This window comes from Lithobates pipiens, unplaced genomic scaffold, assembly GCF_037356315.1.
Source record: "Lithobates pipiens isolate NorthernLeopardFrog02 unplaced genomic scaffold, aLitPip1_a1.2 Scaffold_8, whole genome shotgun sequence".
Lineage (NCBI taxonomy): Eukaryota > Metazoa > Chordata > Amphibia > Anura > Ranidae > Lithobates > Lithobates pipiens.
Window position 1 is genome coordinate 26,417,153 of NW_027507903.1, and position 17,558 is coordinate 26,434,710.

At 42.1% G+C, this 17,558-nt stretch overlaps 1 protein-coding gene and 1 non-coding gene across 5 annotated transcripts in view; both read left to right on the forward strand.

Moving 5' to 3' along the window:
- Positions 1-17,558, forward strand: part of CHD2 (chromodomain helicase DNA binding protein 2) — a 120,301-nt gene that overhangs the window by 92,655 nt on the left and 10,088 nt on the right. For 3 of the 4 annotated variants that reach the window (XM_077473075.1, XM_077473077.1, XM_077473078.1), the window contains 8 exons: positions 197-316; positions 3,243-3,368; positions 4,041-4,163; positions 7,106-7,240; positions 8,392-8,570; positions 11,208-11,313; positions 15,129-15,336; positions 16,334-16,586. In XM_077473075.1, coding sequence (XP_077329201.1) covers positions 197-316; positions 3,243-3,368; positions 4,041-4,163; positions 7,106-7,240; positions 8,392-8,570; positions 11,208-11,313; positions 15,129-15,336; positions 16,334-16,586 — 1,250 coding nt within the window. The remainder of the gene's footprint in view (positions 1-196; positions 317-3,242; positions 3,369-4,040; positions 4,164-7,105; positions 7,241-8,391; positions 8,571-11,207; positions 11,314-15,128; positions 15,337-16,333; positions 16,587-17,558) is intronic. The other variant, XM_077473076.1, reaches the window with a different exon arrangement.
- On the forward strand, positions 13,321-13,449 carry LOC143965206 (small Cajal body-specific RNA 14). Its single transcript, XR_013271588.1, has one exon.

The window sequence follows — 17,558 nt, forward strand, 5'->3', positions numbered from 1 at the left end:
TTTCTTTTGTTTTTGTATTGTCTAATTAATTTGTATTGCTTTTGACGTGTATTTGTACATTATGCATTGTGAATTATTAAAAATTTTGATATAATTTTTTATATGTGCCTGTAAAGTCCATTCCCTTTTCCATTTTTCAATATGTTAAGATGTGTTTAGCATTTCCATGTGCATGACAGATATTTTTTATGCTTAGATCTTGCCAGGTGAAACCGAGAAGAAGCCACAAGCGAAACACTTGCAGACCAGATCAGACTATCTTCTAAAACTGCTGAAAAAAGAAGTTGAGAAAAAAGAGAGTGGCCAGGGTGATGAGGTTTGTATCTGCTGGAATGGCAGGATTGTTGAAATTGTTGTTTCGGATCATTTCAGTCTTCTATGTAAAATGATAATACTATATAGTTGATAAGGTTGACTAAAGACACAAGTCTATCCAGGGCTTCCTTTATCTGAGAATAGGTGCAGGAACTCCCTCCTTCTGGGTCACCCCTTGTCGCTGGCCCCTACCCACCTCTGTGCACCGTTCCTTGGTTCTACCCCCTACCCACCTCCCAGTACCACCTCTTTTAGAGAATACAGAACCAAGTATATTTTTTGTGGTGCTAAGTAATTTTGTATGGAGTTTGTAAATAATAAGAAAAGCAGTAAAATAGACTGCCCCACCCAGCAACAATAGATCCCCTCACAACAAAATACCACCCAGTAGATTTGTCTGCCAGATACAACAAATCTACCAGCAGCAAGCAACAGTAGACCCCTCTCTCAACAGTAGACCCCTCTCTCAACAGTAGATCCCTCCCAGCAAACACTGACTCCCACTCCCAACAACAATAGATCCCTCACCAGCAACAATATACTCCCCAGCAGCCAGCATCAATAGATCATCTAGAACACTTCAGCACCTCTTGCCATTACATACATTTCAGTGCTGGAGGGGCTGGAGCTGCGTTCCCCCATGTTCCCACTGAAAAAAAGCCCTGGGTCTATCCAGTTCAAGGGTTAATCTATATAATCGTTGCCCAGAGCTGAGGTCCCCCAGCACCCTTAAATCGGTAGTAAATCCGCTGAAGTTTTTATTTTTTTTTGACCTGCAAAGGAAAAGGCATAATGAGCTAGTATGCACCGCATACTAGCTCATAATGAAATACTTACAGTGCCTTGCGAAAGTATTCGGCCCCCTTGAACTTTTCAACCTTTTGCCACATTTCAGGCTTCAAACATAAAGATATAACATTTTTATTTTTTGTGAAGAACCGCCAACAAGTGGGACACAATTGTGAAGTGGAACGAAATCTATTGGATTTTTTAAACTTTTTTAACTAATAAAAAAATGAAAAGTGGGGCGTGCAAAATTATTCGGCCCCCTTGCGTTAATACTTTGTAGAGCCACCTTTTGCTGCGATTACAGCTGCAAGTCGCTTGGGGTATGTCTCTATCAGTTTTGCACATCAAGAGACTGAAATTCTTGCCCATTCTTCCTTGCAATTCAGCTCGAGCTCAGTGAGGTTGGATGGAGAGCGTTTGTGAACAGCAGCTTTCAGCTTTTTCCACAGATTCTCGATTGGATTCAGGTCTAGACATTGACTTGGCCATTCTAACACCTGGATACGTTTATTTGTGAACCATTCCTTTGTAGATTTTGCTGTATGTTTGGGATCATTGTCTTGTTGGAAGATAAATCTCCGTCCCAGTTTCAGGTCTTTTGCAGACTCCAACAGGTTTTCATCCAGAATGGTCCTGTATTTGGCTGCATCCATCTTCCCCTCAATTTTAACCATCTTCCCTGTCCCTGCTGAAGAAAAGCAGGCCCAAACCATGATGCTGCCACCACCATGTGTGACAGTGGGGATGGTGTGTTGAGGGTGATGAGCTGTGTTGCTTTTACGCCAAACATCGTTTTGCATTGTGGGCAAGAAGTTGGATTTTGGTTTCATCTGACCAGAGCACCTTCTTCCACATGTTTGGTGTGTCTCCCAGGTGGCTTGTGGCAAACTTTAGACAAGACTTTTTATGAATATCTTTGAGAAATGGCTTTCTTCTTGCCACTCTTCCATAAAGGCCAGATTTGTGCAGTGTACGACTGATTGTTGTCCTATGGACAGACTCTCCCACCTCAGCTGTAGTTCTCTGCAGTTCATCCAGAGTGATCATGGGCCTCTTGGCTGCATCTCTGATCAGTCTTCTCCTTGTCTGAGCTGAAAGTTTAGAGGGACGGCCAGGTCTTGGTAGATTTGCAGTGGTCTGATACTCCTTCCATTTCAAAATGATCGCTTGCACAGTGCTCCTTGGGATGTTTAAACCTTGGGAAATCTTTTTGTATTCAAATTCAGGCTTTAAACTTCTCCACAACAGTATTACGGACCTGTCTGGTGTGTTCCTTGGTCTTCATGATGCTCTCTCAGAACCCTGAGACTATCACAGAGCAGGTGCATTTATACAGAGACTTGATTACACACAAGTGGATTCTATTTATCACCATCAGTCATTTAGGACAACATTGGATCATTCAGAGATCCTCGCTGAACTTCTGGAGTGAGTTTGCTGCACTGAAAGTAAAGGGGCCGAATAATTTTGCACGCACCACTTTTCAGTTTTTTATTTGCTAAAAAAGTTTAAAATATCCAATAGATTTCGTTCCACTTCACAATTGTGTCCCACTTGTTGGTGATTCTTCACAAAAAATTAAAATTTTATATCTTTATGTTTGAAGCCTGAAATGTGGCAAAAGGTTGAAAAGTTCAAGGGGGTCGAATACTTTCGCAAGGTACTGTACCTTAGAACGAGGCCCTGACATCTGGCCCAATCCACGCTGAGGGAGCTGACATGTTCCCTCGGTGCGTCTTCCGGGTATCGCGGCTCCGGACACTCGCAGCGCCGGAGCCGCATGCGTGCGGGAGATTGCTTTCCGGCAGGGTCCGGCGTCTGCTGGACTTTCAGCCGAGAATCCCCTGTGCGCATGCAGTCAGCGGCGCATTGCGAGGGGAATATTTTTTTTTTTTACCTATAGGTAAGCCATGTTATAGGCTTACCTGTAGATTAAACTTATAAAAATGACTATACAACCACTTTAATAATTTTGTTGCCCTTCGCTGAAGTCTTTTTAATTCAAGAACATCCTTCCTAGGATTTGGTGAACAAAGTTAAACTTTATTTTGAAGATGAGGAAGCATTCTGGATTCATAGTGTTTGTGCCTCCGTCTACATGTTTTTCCAGCTTTTGAACCATAAATGTTCTGTTCCAGGTCAAGGTAAAGAAAAGACGGCCACGTGCGAAGAAAGAGGGGGCTGTAAAAGCGAAGGATGAGCATGGCAATGAAATCTCTTCCCCCAGAAATTCTGACAACCATTCAGAAGATGGAGACACAAAGGTGAGTGCGTTATACTTATAGAGCTGGCCACACAGGCTACCATCTGATTTTATGTTCTCCTTTAGATTAACCAAAAAAAGGGTAACTGCGATAAGTTACCCTTTTTTCTTTTTTTAACACAACTTTTCCTAAACCTATGTTATAGGACAATTTAACCACAGCAGATCAAATACATTTTTTTTACTAATATATATTATTTAATTTTTTTATTTTATTTGCACCGGTGACACAAAAACTTTTAATATATATATATATATATATATATATATATATATATATATATATATATATATATATATATATATTTGGCTTAAATTAATTGAAATTTGGATTTTTTTTTTTGGATATGTTTTATAGCAAATAGTAAAAAATTTATTTTTTTCAAAATTCTCGGTCTCTTTTTGTTTATAGCGCAAAAAGATTTAAACTGCAGAGGTGATCAAATGCCACCAAAAGCTCTATTTGGGGGGGAAAAAGGGACATAAATTTTGTTTGGGTACAGCGTCGCACGACCCCGCAATTGTCAGTTAAAATAACGCAGTGCCTGGTCATGAAGGGAGGTAAACCTTCCGGAGCTGAAGTGGTTAATGGTGTTAGGCACAACTTCTCATTTGTCATTTTTAAGTTATTTGTTCAAAGTATGGATATATATATATTTTTTTTTTTTTATAGGAGGATGGCTCGCTGAAGAGTCCAAGCAAGAAAAAGCAAAAGAAAAAAGATAACAAAGAAAATAAAGATAAACAGAACCAAAAAAAGGAAGGAGCCAAAGAAAAGAAGAAAGCAAAAGAAAAGGTATAATATATACGGATGGATTCTGTGCTAGGACATGTTTCAGCTTTGTAGGGTTTAGATGTGGCTAATGGAATTTACCTCTAATGGTGTGACTTCTATTCTGGTCCACATTGCACAATTGTATAAATGGGGGGGAAAAGAATACAGGACGTGAGAGAGGCTCTACCCACACCTTTTCACATTGCAAAGTTTATTATTGTAACAAAAGTGTATCCACTTTGTTCTGTAAGTTACATTCTTCAAACCACCCCACCATTAAACTGGACGTTACATGCTCCAGACCAGGAGCGTACATACAGGGGGTCACAGGGGTCTCAATTGTGACCTGCCTCCCTGTACACCTTGATAGGAGGGGTGGCATGTAGAGGAACCAATCCCCTCCATTTTCCTCCTGCAACCTTTCAGCAGCTGCAGGAGGAAACTGGAGGAGATCGGTTTCTCTTCATCGGTGATGGTGAACCTTGGCATCCCAGATGTTTTGGAATTCCCATGATGCTCATCCACTCTGCAGTGTAGTTGAGCTTCATGGGAAATGTAGTTCCAAAACATCTAGGGGTGCCAAGGTTCACTATCACTGCCCTACATGCTCTGCCTCCTCTCCTATACACCACCTGCTGCCCCAAGCTCCTGTGTACTACCCAGCCCCTCCCCCCAATCCACCTACCCCCCACAGCTCTGCTGGGTTCCCCCTCCCTCTTCTGCGGCTGCTGCAGGGGATCTGTCAGGATAGACAGCAGGGAAATGTATTATTTACCAGCCCCTTCCTTGTCTTAATGAATAGAGTCAGTGATCCATACTGATCACTGACTCTGCCCATTCATAACTGAAGCATAGTAAACTGTGTTTGTACTATGTTTCAGTTTATGAATGCACAGTAAAGCCCTCGTTCACATTGGAGCAAATTATCATGTGATTTGACAGGTCAAATCACATGACAAGTCGCATTCTATTGCCGGCATTTGCACTGTTAAAATCAGTGCGATGCCAACTTTGTGGTGCTGCATCGATTTGAAAATGTAGTACAAGCACTACTTTTGGCGATTTCGGGTGCGACTTGAATAGACATCTATGCATGAAGTCGCAACGGATGTCTTCAGAGTTGCACCCAAAGTCGCACTGAGGTATGGCTTTGAAATTTTGCGAGTTCAGATGAAGTCACAGGATCTCAAAGCCACACTCAACGTGAACGGGGGCTAAGCTCTGTACAGAGCTATTCCTGTCCATTCGTTTTTTGCAGCTGAAGCTGCAGAGATGGAGATTGAGGGCCGTGTCCTTAATCTCCTTTCTCTGTTTCAAAGGTGAAAAATCAGAAATCTGTTTAGACCCCCGATATCTCACCAAAGCCCCCCAACGGGGCTCCTAAAAAAAAAACTGATTTAATTTTTTTTTAAACAAATGGGTAAAATAAAATAAGTAATAATAATAAAAGAAAAAAAAGAATGCTGATACCAGTGGCGGAACTACCAGGGTCGGAAAGGTCGCACTTTCGACCAGGCCCTGGCGTTCCACCACCGTGGGGGTCAGGGGGGCCCTTTATGGTTTCTTGCACTGGGGCCCTGAAGGTTCTAGTTTTGCCTGTGGTCCAGACTTCCAATTCTTTGATTTATTAAGGGTGTAGGGAATTTTCACTTCACAAAATAGCTTAGTACAAAAACCTTTGGTACATTTTGAATACCCCAACAATTTTTTCTTTTTTTTTTCTTTTGCACTTGATTGGATGATTGAACTGAATCCTATTAACGTTGCTAAGTGATCAATCTCTAGTCAAAAACAGAAAAGCCTGTGTTGTGCAATACATACTGCTTCGGCAGAATGAAAACAATTTTTTTGTTTCGTTATTTACATACATTTTTTTTTTTAGTTAAATTCATTTAATTTTTTTTGTTTATTTGAGTTTGAATCAATTCAAATTTTCTGAATTCAGTGATTCGAATTTCATTCGGAATAAAATGTATTCTATTTGAAATTTGAATTTTGGAAGATGGTTATGTTCTTTCTATTTCATTCTTTTTTTTTTCCAGTCTATTCTTTTCTATTCTAATTCATACTATTAGAATTTCGAAAGATGGTTATATTATATTCTTTCTATTGTCTTTTCTTTTCTATTTTATTTTTTATTCTATTATTTTTCATTTGTATTCTGTTGGAATTTATTCTATTTGAAATTCGAAATTCCTGAAGATGGTTATATTCTTTCTATTTTATTCTGTTCTATTGTTTTTTTTTTTTTTCTTTTCTATTTGAATTCAAATGTATTCTATTTGAAATTCTATTTTCAGAAGATGGTTATACTCTTTCTATTTTATTCTATTCTATTCCTTTATTTTCTATTCTTTAATATGTTCTTTTATTTTCTGTTCTATTTTGTTCTGTTTTACTTCTAGTCTATCCCTTTATTGTTTTTCTATTCTATTATATTCTTTTCCATTCTATTCCTTTATTTTCTATTCGCTTTTATCCCCATCTGAAATTCGAATTTGATTTGCAAATTATTCAAGTTGTTTTTTTTTTTTTTTTCATTATTTCGGATTTGTTTAAATTCGTTGCTATTGTAATTAAGAGATTTGGATACATCCGAATTTCCGAAAACCGAAAAATTTGTCCGAATTTGGTACGAAACAAACTGCACATGTTTAATAATTGTCACAGTATTGTTCTGTAGAAGAAATTCTACTAAAATGTGTTTTGTGCCTTTAGGACTTCTGAATTCCACCCGTTCAATAAATGGTACCCTTTTGCTCATTTAGAACTTGCCATTGGATATCATTGATCTGTTTGATTGCTCAGTGTAAATATTGAACCTATGTAATATATCATGTGAATTGTTTATAATGTTGTCCTTTTATTAAGGTCTACTTGTTAACCAAACTGGTTCTCATTTAATTCATATTTTTTTTTTTTATGTTTATAATGACTGACTATTCATTTTCTTTGCAATTAAGCCAAAGCGGGGTGAAGGCAAGTCTGGTGCCCGGAGCAAAAAGAACCAGGGACCGGTCCATATTACAGCAGGAAATGACCCAGTTCCTATTGGAGAGGAAGAGGAAGATGACCTGGACCAGGAAACCTTCAGTGTTGTAAGAAACCTTTTATACATCCGTGCTTTTCTATTAACATTACATTAAGGCTCATACATTTCTACAGACCAGTTATTGTCTTTACATTTTACAGACACAGTGATTAACAATGTTGGCACAGTCTGTTATTGATTTGGGTAGTCAATCACATCAGTGGGCCACATTAGATCAAAATGTGGAAGGAGTGGAAGTTTTCACATCATGGGCTGATGTACATGTGTAGTATTGTTTACCACCCCCTCTGAAAAGCAATCTGTGGTGGATCAGTTTTTGAGCTATTTGACAGTAGGTTTGGAGATGTTACCTTCTGAAGGCCTATTTAACCGATTCCCGCCCAGCCTATGGGCAAATGACACCTGGGTCGGGCTCTCGTTGACCCGGGTGGATGTCATATGACATCCTCCCGGGTCGTGCCACATGTGGGGCAATGGCTGATCACTGTACCGACCCGCTGCCAGGAACAATGTGACCGCTGTAACCAATCGCAGCAGATCACATGACAGTGGTAAACAATGGATGGCTTCCTTTCAAGCCATCCATTGTGTGCAATTGTGTTGCTAGCTGCGATTGGTAACAGTGATCACATGGTACAGACTGGGCCAATCATCTCTCATCTGTGCCATGTGATGAGCTGTTGCCAATCGCAACAAAACAAATGAATTTCATTGCTATATGTAAGCATTTTACCAGATAAAATCAATTCATTCAGTAAAATGCTTACATATAGCAATGAAATTCATTGCTATAAGCAAACGTGTAAAAAAAAAAAAAAGATAAAATAACGATTACTTCCCCAGAGTAGTACAATGTTACTAGGATAACATTGTATTGTTCCCGTCAAAGTGTGTTAAAAAAAAATTATAAAATAAAAAAAATATATTATTTTTTTCGTACTGTCACCAGTCAGTGTATCTGATCAGTGCCACTACCATTATTTGATGACGCTGTACTGCACTGCACTGGTGACGGTATAAAAAATCTGTTCTAGTATTTAACTGGTTGTTAAATTGTAGTTGTAAGATTTGGCCCAATGTGTAATCTTCTTTCTTCCTTCTTTCTTTCTTCTTCTTTCTTCTTCTTTCTTCTTTCCTCCTTCTTTTATTTTATTTTTTTTTTTTTTTTTAACAAATAATTTGTCTTTCATTCTTTAGTGTAAGGAGAAGATGAGGCCGGTGAAAAAAGCTCTGAAGCAGCTGGATAAACCTGACAAAGGTCTGGCGGTCCAGGAGCAGCTGGAGCACACTCGGACCTGCTTGCTAAAAATCGGAGACCGCATAGCTGAGTGCCTTAAAACCCACAATGATCAGGAACAAATCAAGTTGTGGAGAAGGTACAGAATGCTTTAAAATGATTGGCCTCGGTGAAACCTGATTTGCCCTAATTGATGTTTTGCTGACTCTTGACAATGTAGGGCATGTTATTACATATAATGGGCGAAAGATGGCAACACAGTGTCATCTGTCTGTATTACTACTTTATTTGCTAAATGGTCAATCCGGTAAGGCTCGGTTCACACAGGGGCGACCTGTCAGGCGACTTAGCCGCCTGACAAGTCGCGTCCTGCTCTATGCAATGGAACCGTTCTAATCGGAGCGACTCAAGTCGCTCTGACTTAGAAAAAGGTTCCTGTACGACTTTTGGGGCGACTTGCATTGACTTCTATACAGAAGTCGGATCCCGGTCGCCTGAGGCAGTCGCGCTGCAAGTCGTGCTGCCTCAGTGTGAACGGGCTCTAATAAGAGGGCTTATACTTTCAGATAAACAATTACTCCCAGCACTCTAAGGGCTCATGCACAAGGATGCATTCACCAAAACAGTATCCACAAATGGGAATATTTTAGTGCCCGGGAGCCCCAGGGTATAAAATTCTGCATGCGTGTAGACTTAATACCTCCAATGCAGATAGTCTGGTCTGGATTTATGAAAACTGGTGCACACAGAATCTGGTGTAGCTGTGCATAGTAACCAATCAGCTTCTGAATTCAGCTTGTGCAATTAAAGTGGATGTAAACCCAATGTCATCCTTTCTAAACTACTGCCATAGGGGTAGGGGTTATCTATAAGGATATACATGCCTCCTGCATGTATCTTTACCTGCCAAATGTCTCCCCTCTGTCTGCTATGAGACCAGAGAAACTGCAGATTCCGTAGGTGGGTCTGTTGTCTGGAGCTCGGTGGGTGGAGTCGTGATGTCAGTAGACTCCCCGCCCACCTCTACACTCCCCTTGTCAATATGCATTTTCTCCTGTGTATTTCTTACACTGAACTTCTGCTATGATCTCTAACATCCAGTGAATAGACAGGAAAGTAACCACATGACTTCAGCATGCCCAATCATGCTGATGTGTGGAACATTCAATCCTGGCAGAGCAGCAGAAGAAAGGAGTGGGAGGGAATTAAAATATAATGCATGTCTTAGGCTAGTGCAGAAGATATGTAAATCACCTGTCACTCACAGCAAGGGGGAGGATCTGACAAAGTTTTTCTCTGTCAAGATTTATGTCACTGAACAATAAAAGAGGATTGCTCAGAGCTGGATTAACTCTTTGTGGCAAGACTGGGCTCAAATGATAGGAAATCTTATACATTATAACATAAAAAAAAGATTTCGGGTTTACATCCACTTTAAGCTTTGACAATAAAACCTGGAATCTAACTGTTTACATGCAGAGCTGCACCAGATTCTGTATGCCACCGTTTTAGTAAATTAACCCCATTATGCCTGTGCACATGCGCTACTTTATGCAAGCAATGGCGCATAGTCACCTTCAACCACTCATGTCTATGGACAGCTGTATGCAAGGGCCCCGGGAACCTAAATCTTGCCTGTTTTTGTTGCAAATGCAACTGTGCACATGAGCCCTAAGGAGAATTTGTTGTATTCTTTTCAATTTAGGACCAGGTGTTTCCTCCTTCTATTATGTTTTCTGGTAAACCACCTCCACGTCTTAATTTTGCTATCTCTTAACACTGTCCACCTTTTAATTGGCCTGTCTACTTTAAAGCTATATATATATATATATATATATATATATATATATATATATATATATATTATAATATATGTAGGGCAGTGGACGATGTCACCAGGACAGGGATTGGTGTCAGCAGTTTAATTTTTATTATTACTCTTTTTACAGTTTTATTATTTGTTACAATTTTTTTTAGGAGCCCCATTGGGAGGCTTTGGTGGGGTCTAAACAAACCCCTGATGTCTCACTTTTGAGACAAAGAAAGGGCAGACATTCCCCAGTCCCATTCTTTGCAGCCAAGCAGCAGGGGGAATCTGCCCAGCACAGGGTGATTAGGGTGTGCCGAGGCACACCTGGCGCACCCTGTGCACACACCTATGGTTACATTCAGTGTAAACAATGACTGTCTTTTTTTCCAATGAATATGTGGGGAAGGGGGGTGGGGAGCCCATTAGACTATCTTGAATGCAGATCAGCCACGAAGACTCAATGTTATTAACCCCCACTGTGCCAAAAGTTTAGTGCCATTAAGAGGACTGGCTATCCTGTTGAGAAGATCTCTACACATAGCAGTTGCCTGCATGATGTAGGGCAGTGGTTCTCAACCCTGTCCTCAAATACTCCCAATAGGCCATGTTTTGGGGATTTCTCTTAGATAAAATAGCTATCCAAAATACCAAACCATTGACTCTGATTTTTAAAGCACCTGTGCAAGATAAAGGAAAACCCGCAAACATGGCCTGTTGGGGGTGGTTGAGGACCGGGTTGAGAACCACTAATGTAGGACCCACTTGATTACTTTGTTTTGCATTTGATTCTTTTATTTAACCAAACTTCATTTTTGAAATTTGGGTTCCTAGCTTTAACGATCAAACAATGCCTATTATGAAACTGCTTAAGGGGTTTGAGAGGCTGAAGAGTTTGGGAACCACTGCTCTGTAGAATTATTACTTTCCATGTAGATTGACTTGTCACTTTTTTACTTTCTTATTAAGAAACCTCTGGATATTTGTCTCCAAATTCACTGAGTTTGATGCCAGGAAGTTGCACAAGTTGTACAAAATGGCAGATAAAAAGAGATCCCAGGAAGAAGAGGTAAAGGTATTTGGCTTTTCTTGTCTCTGCATGTCGCTCTTCATTATCTCGGCATCTCTACAACTGTAGCCGAAGCAAACCGGTATACAGCATTTTCGGTAAATGTGTGTGCGTGTGGCAGATGCTATAGGTTTTGCTTGATAAAAGAACATGCTTTGTCACATCTTCATTAGTGAACTTTGTTATAGTTAAAGTAGAACTCTAGGCAAACCTCCTTCCATGTAGTTAAAGTCGGTAACCAGGGGAGGATGAATAAAATGTCACTCTACTTCGTCCAAGGAGTCCACATGTTCCAAACAGAGCCAACGCTAACAGAATTCAGCCTATCAAGGCCTTATAGGCAAACGTTTTTGTTTTGTTTTTGGATAAGGGAGGGTTATAAACCCTGACAGTTTTTCTTTTTGCCATCTGTGTTCTATTGGGGGAGATCTCCCTTCACTTCCTGTTAGGGCCATCTTTAATATTGATTGGACCCTGGGCAAACATTTTCTTGGGCCCTCCTGAATCCACTTATCAACTATTTGCAGGCAGTGCGTACTCAAGAGGAAGCTGTCTTGGGCCCCACAACAATGACTGTGCCCGGGGCAGCTGCCCCTTTTGCCCTGTGTTAAAGTGGTTGTAAAACCTTACAGACCACTTTGACCTACAGGTAAGCCTAGATTAAGGCTTACCCATAGGTCCAAGAAATATCTCCTAAACCTACACTGTTTAGGAGATATTTGCAAAAAGACAGGTACCGCTGTCTATGGCACAGGCGCACTGAGCATGCCGCTGCTTCTAACGGCGATATGCCGTTAGTGGCAGCTCCCATGCGCACGCGTGGGAGTGAAGCCATTGCAGCTCCGGCCAATCACAGCGCCGGAGCCACGATACCTGGAAAGAAGATGGACGCTCTGTGGAAGAGGGGACAGCGGTGACATCGCTGGCTCCTGTGTCAGGTAAGTGACACATAATGGGCTACTTTGCGATGCATAGTAGCCCATTATGCTTTACCTTTGCAGGAAAACAAAGAGGGAGTAAACCCATCACGGTTTACTTCCTCTTTAAAGACGGCCCTGCTTCCTGCCCCATAGCCAAAACAGGAAGTGAGAGGAAATCCATGCAAATTAAGGGAAGTCCTTTGTGCCATTCCAGGTCACCAGGACTAGTGTCCCCGTTGGAAGAGTTCCCCTTTTTTATTGCTTTTCCAGAGACAATCCAAAATGTAGAATTTTCTTTTACTTTCACTTTCAGTGATAATGGTAAACAGGACAAATAGAGAGGGTGACTCCCTAACGGAGAACAGACAGCAATAAAAGCCTGACGGATGTTCTAATCCCTCTCCACCCAATCTGAAACAAAAAAAAAAAAAAAAGGTTTTGCCTCTAATTCTCATTTTAGCCCCAATTTACACTAGAGCACAGAAACCCGTGATCAGTGCAAATTTCCCACAGTGCATACAAACTGTACTGCCCTTTGCGTTCTGCAGCGGGTGTCGGTGCAATGTTAACGCCCCGAACACAGGTCGCAAGCGCAGTGTTTGCCTGCACCGGATTGCATAGTGCAAAACTACCATGTGATCTGGTTGCCATGCATTTCGCAATTCCACTGCACTGAATCACATGGGAATGGCACAGGAATGTGGTGCACATTTCTATGCGATTCAGAGCCTGATATAAAATTCCCCCTGTATGTATGCAGCATTAATAAGATACTTTTTTTTTTTTTTTTTTTTACAAATCTATTCAAATTTTTTTTTTAATAGTTTTTATTAAAGTCTCACTATTTTTCTGGTGTAATACTACAGTGTGTATGTGTGTGTGTGTATATATATATATATATATATAATATGTGTGTGTGTATAGATGGGTAGATCTATCTCTCTCTCTCTCTCTCTACCTATTTGAATTGTATTTATTCAGTCCTGCCAGCAGATAATTGAATTGTACATCCAGTGCTTTCTGTGGCTCATCTGGTTGAGGCGATGACTTGTTACACAAAAGATCCAGAGTTCGATTCCCCTGTAGGACACTTGTGGCTGACTTTGACTAGTTGCATTAATTAGCAATTTAATGGGACTTCTGTCTGCCACATAGAAGAATTGGTTTCTGCCGACAGGGCCTGTTGAGACATCGGGCTCCCTGTGCGATGACTCCATACATGTTGAATTTAGACTAATTACTTTTTCACTTCGGCCTCATTCATATAGGTGTAGTAAAGCGTACAGCTGTGCAAGGGCTGTGTTTGTCTGCATGGGGATGCACAGTGCCATTCATGTCAATTGGGACACAGCAGCTCCACGGACACAGCCGCCGCTCCCAGTTTGACAGCTGTGTGGGTGTCGGTGCATGCCCCCCGAACACAAGTAGTGTGGCATGTACCCACATGCTGTCATGTTGGCTATGAAGCCTCCACAGGGATATATGGAACACCTGTGCGTCCCACATGTGGGCAAACGTGGCTCTCACTTGGGTGTGCTATGGCCTACCTGTGTGAATGAGGCCTTATTATTATTTTGGGAATGCAACACTTATACATCCTGCATAAAGAAGTTATTAGTAGAAACCCTCCCACTATAGGTTTAAAGCGGAGGTCCACCCTAAAGTGGACCTTCCGCTCATCGGAACCCTCCCCCCCTCCGGCGTCACAATTGGCACCTTTCAGGGGGGAGGGGGGTGCAGATACCTGTACAGTACAGGTATCTGCACCCACTTCCGGGATAGCTCTCTGCGGAAAGGGGCGTAGATTACGCCCCTTTCCGCAAGTGCCCGCCCCTTTCCGCAAGTGCCCCGCTGCCTGCTGGGAAACACACAGATCCCAGAGGCAGCGGGGACCGTCCTTATTGCACAGCGCGACTCGCGCATGCGCAGTAGGGAACCGGGAAATGAAGCCGAAAGGCTCCATTTCCTGATTCCCACACCCAAGATGGCGGCGGCAGCACCCGAGAGACGATCTAGAGATCGGCTTCGGGTGCCGACATCGCGGGCGCGCTGGACAGGTAAGTGTCACTATTTTAAAAGTCAGCAGCTGCATTATTTGTAGCTGCTGGCTTTTAAAAAAAAAAAAAAACGCAGAGTCCCGGCGGACTCCCGCTTTAATGTGCTTGTTTGGTGGTGTTTCGTATGTTAGGACTTGATTGTGTTTGTGGCCATCATTGCCACCCCTCTGGAGAGCGACCTGTGGTGTATCTCTTTTTGAGAGGCATGTGAGGTGGCTCAGAGGTGATATGTCACCTCACTGCCTGTATTAACTAATGAAAGCCCACACTACTGCAACAATGTTGCTGTGCAGCCCTAGTCACCTGAATGAGTCATGTTTGGCAGCAGTAACGCAATCATGGCAGTGTGTACGGGTTATGTTTGGCGGCAGTAACGCAACCATTGCTGTGTGTACGGGTTATGTTTGACAGCAGTACCGCAACCATGGCAGTGTGCACGGGTTATGTTTGGCGGCAGTACCGCAACCATGGCAGTGTGCAGGGTCATGTTTCGCAGCAGTACCGCAACCATGGCAGTGTGCACGGGTCATGTATCGCAGCAGTGCCGCAACCATGGCAGTGTGCACGGGTCATGTTTCGCAGCAGTGCCGCAACCATGGCAGTGTGCACGGGTCATGTTTCGCAGCAGTGCCGCAACCATGGCAGTGTGCACGGGTCATGTTTCGCAGCAGTGCCGCAACCATGGCAGTGTGTACTAACATGGCCATTGGCCATGTAAACTTGTGTCTCGGCATTTGGGGGACAACAAACCCATGGCTCAACCACTTGCTATTACCCATGTAAACAAGGCCTGAGATCTGCCTTTTTAATTCAGTGTATCATTTTTTTTTTTTTACTATGTTAGGAACATAAGAAGAAGGATGGGCCTCCTACCAAGAAGCCTTTTCGACCAGAGCCATCTGGGCCCAGCCGTGACTCTCTGCCCTCACAGCAACACGGAGCCCACACCCAAGAAAAGCCTTATAATATGCCACCACATCCACCACCACAAATGCATGGGCACCAAAGAGAAAACTATGTCAGCCCTAATAAAAGACCATTTAATAATGCAGGTGAGTAGTGTCCACTGAGGAAAGTGAAATGAGCTACTGGTTAGTAACAACCTTTATTATGGTACATTTGAGGCAGTTGTAAAGAGATTCTGTAACTAGATGGCAATGGGGGCGAACTTATACAGGTATACAATTTAGGCACTTAGAGGCTGACGTGGCCTCCTAAACTGTCCTGTTATGGCCAACTGCTGGGCCGTTCTGACTGGCATCAGTAATGTCTAAGCCTGCTGCTAATTCCCCTTCCCCAGCTCCGTAGATATTCCTATTGGCCCATCGCTATTATGGACAGCCTCAATGGCCAAAGGGAATACACAGGAAACAATGGCAGCCAAGTTTTGGACCATCACTATTATAGGCAGCCCCACTGCAAATAGGCATGGGCAGCACAGTAGCCAAGTGCTTAGCACTTCCACCTAACAGCACTAGGGTAGTCAGCTGAATCCCAACTAGGGCACTACCTGCATAGAGTGCATGTTCTCCCTGTGCCTATGTGGGTTTCCTTCGGGTACTCCAGATTCCTCCCACACTCCACGGACATGCTGGTAGGTTAATTGGCTCCTGTCTAAATTGGCCCTAGTATGTGTATGTATGAATGTGAGTTAGGGACCTTGGATTGTAAGCTCCTTGAGGGCAGGGACTGATGTTAATGTACAATATATATGTACGTGTAAAGCACTGGTTAAGTTGGTGGCGCTATGTAAGTGCCTGTGATAAATAAATGAGCTGGAAACAGTCCCTTACGATCACGAAGTTCTGAATCTTTGCCTTTTAGATTGGCCTTATACTTGACCATAACATAAAGGTTTAATGGGTTAATGAAGGTATGTGTAATTATCCTGTATGTGCTTGTACTTCATACCTGCAGCAGTGCTTCCCCTCCCCCCCCAGAAACAGTCTCTTTTAGGTTGTCTGCTCCTTTTTTCCATTGCTTACCAGTAAACAATGATATATTGTAGAGGATATTGGAAATAGTGACTTTGTGTTGTTTGTCATGTAGATCGCGGTGAATGGAGAGATCGAAAATTTAACTACGGAGGCAATAGTAATAATAACCAGCCATGGGGAGGAGACCGCCACCACCAATATGAGCAACCCCGGTATAAAGATCACCATTATTCTGATCGACGTCCTCATGGTGACCCTCGGAGGAATTCTGGAAACTACAGGCCAAACCCTGGACCACGCAAGAGGCCTTATGATCAGTATAACAATGACCGAGACCATCGTGGTCACAGGGATTATTATGACAGGTACTGAGATCTCATGCTACAACTATTGGGGCTATAGGCACAAGAGTTACCTAGGCACACTCACGTAACAAGAAATAAACTACCATTTTATGGGTATAATTCCAGACAAAATATTAGATGTACTGCCTAGACACAATAACCACTTCTATATGTTTGCTAAGCTCCTTCTGGAGGCAGTAAAGTGCCTCGTATGGCTCCCAAAAACCAGATGTGAATTACCGCTTTTATTTACCTGGCACTTTTCTGTGGAAAGAAGGTCTGAAATACATTCGGCTCCTCAACTTCTTTAGTTTTTGAGGTTTTTAGAGTTATACAGCAAATACATCAATGTCACAGTATAATAGTGTTTAAAAAAAGACAAGGAACGAGCATACAGGTCTGTTAAAGGGGAGAGGTAATATAACAAAAGAACATATAATAACTCTCTAAAAATCAGCACAAGTATGCATCAATAAACAAGTGCATCCAATGTATATAGATGAAGTAGAGGTCATTTGATGCAAGTCCTGCTCCTCATCAACAAAATAGCATGTATCAGGGGGGAGGGGAAAGGAGAAAATAGAAACTTATGCCCCGTACACACGTTCCGATTATCGGATCACAAAAGTCGCTTTCGGACAGATCGTTCGATAATCTGATCGTTAGTACGCAGCTTTCGACAGCCGATCACGACAGTCTGTCCAACCAAATCCGAAGGGACAAACAGGAAAACTTAGGTTGGATGACAGCCCATCGTACGACAGTCGTGTAGTCAGTACAGTATGCGTCCGATTAAAAGTCGTTCGACAAACACCAGGCATGATCGGAAACACGAAAATAAACCAGAAGGACACACTGGTCACACGTATTTGACATCATTTAAAATACATAGCTACGCACAACGGAAGATTTTTCCAGAATCGTACGACAAAAATCTTACACACATTTTGCATTGTTGTATTCAATCTTAGTTGTATGCAACAAAATGTGAAC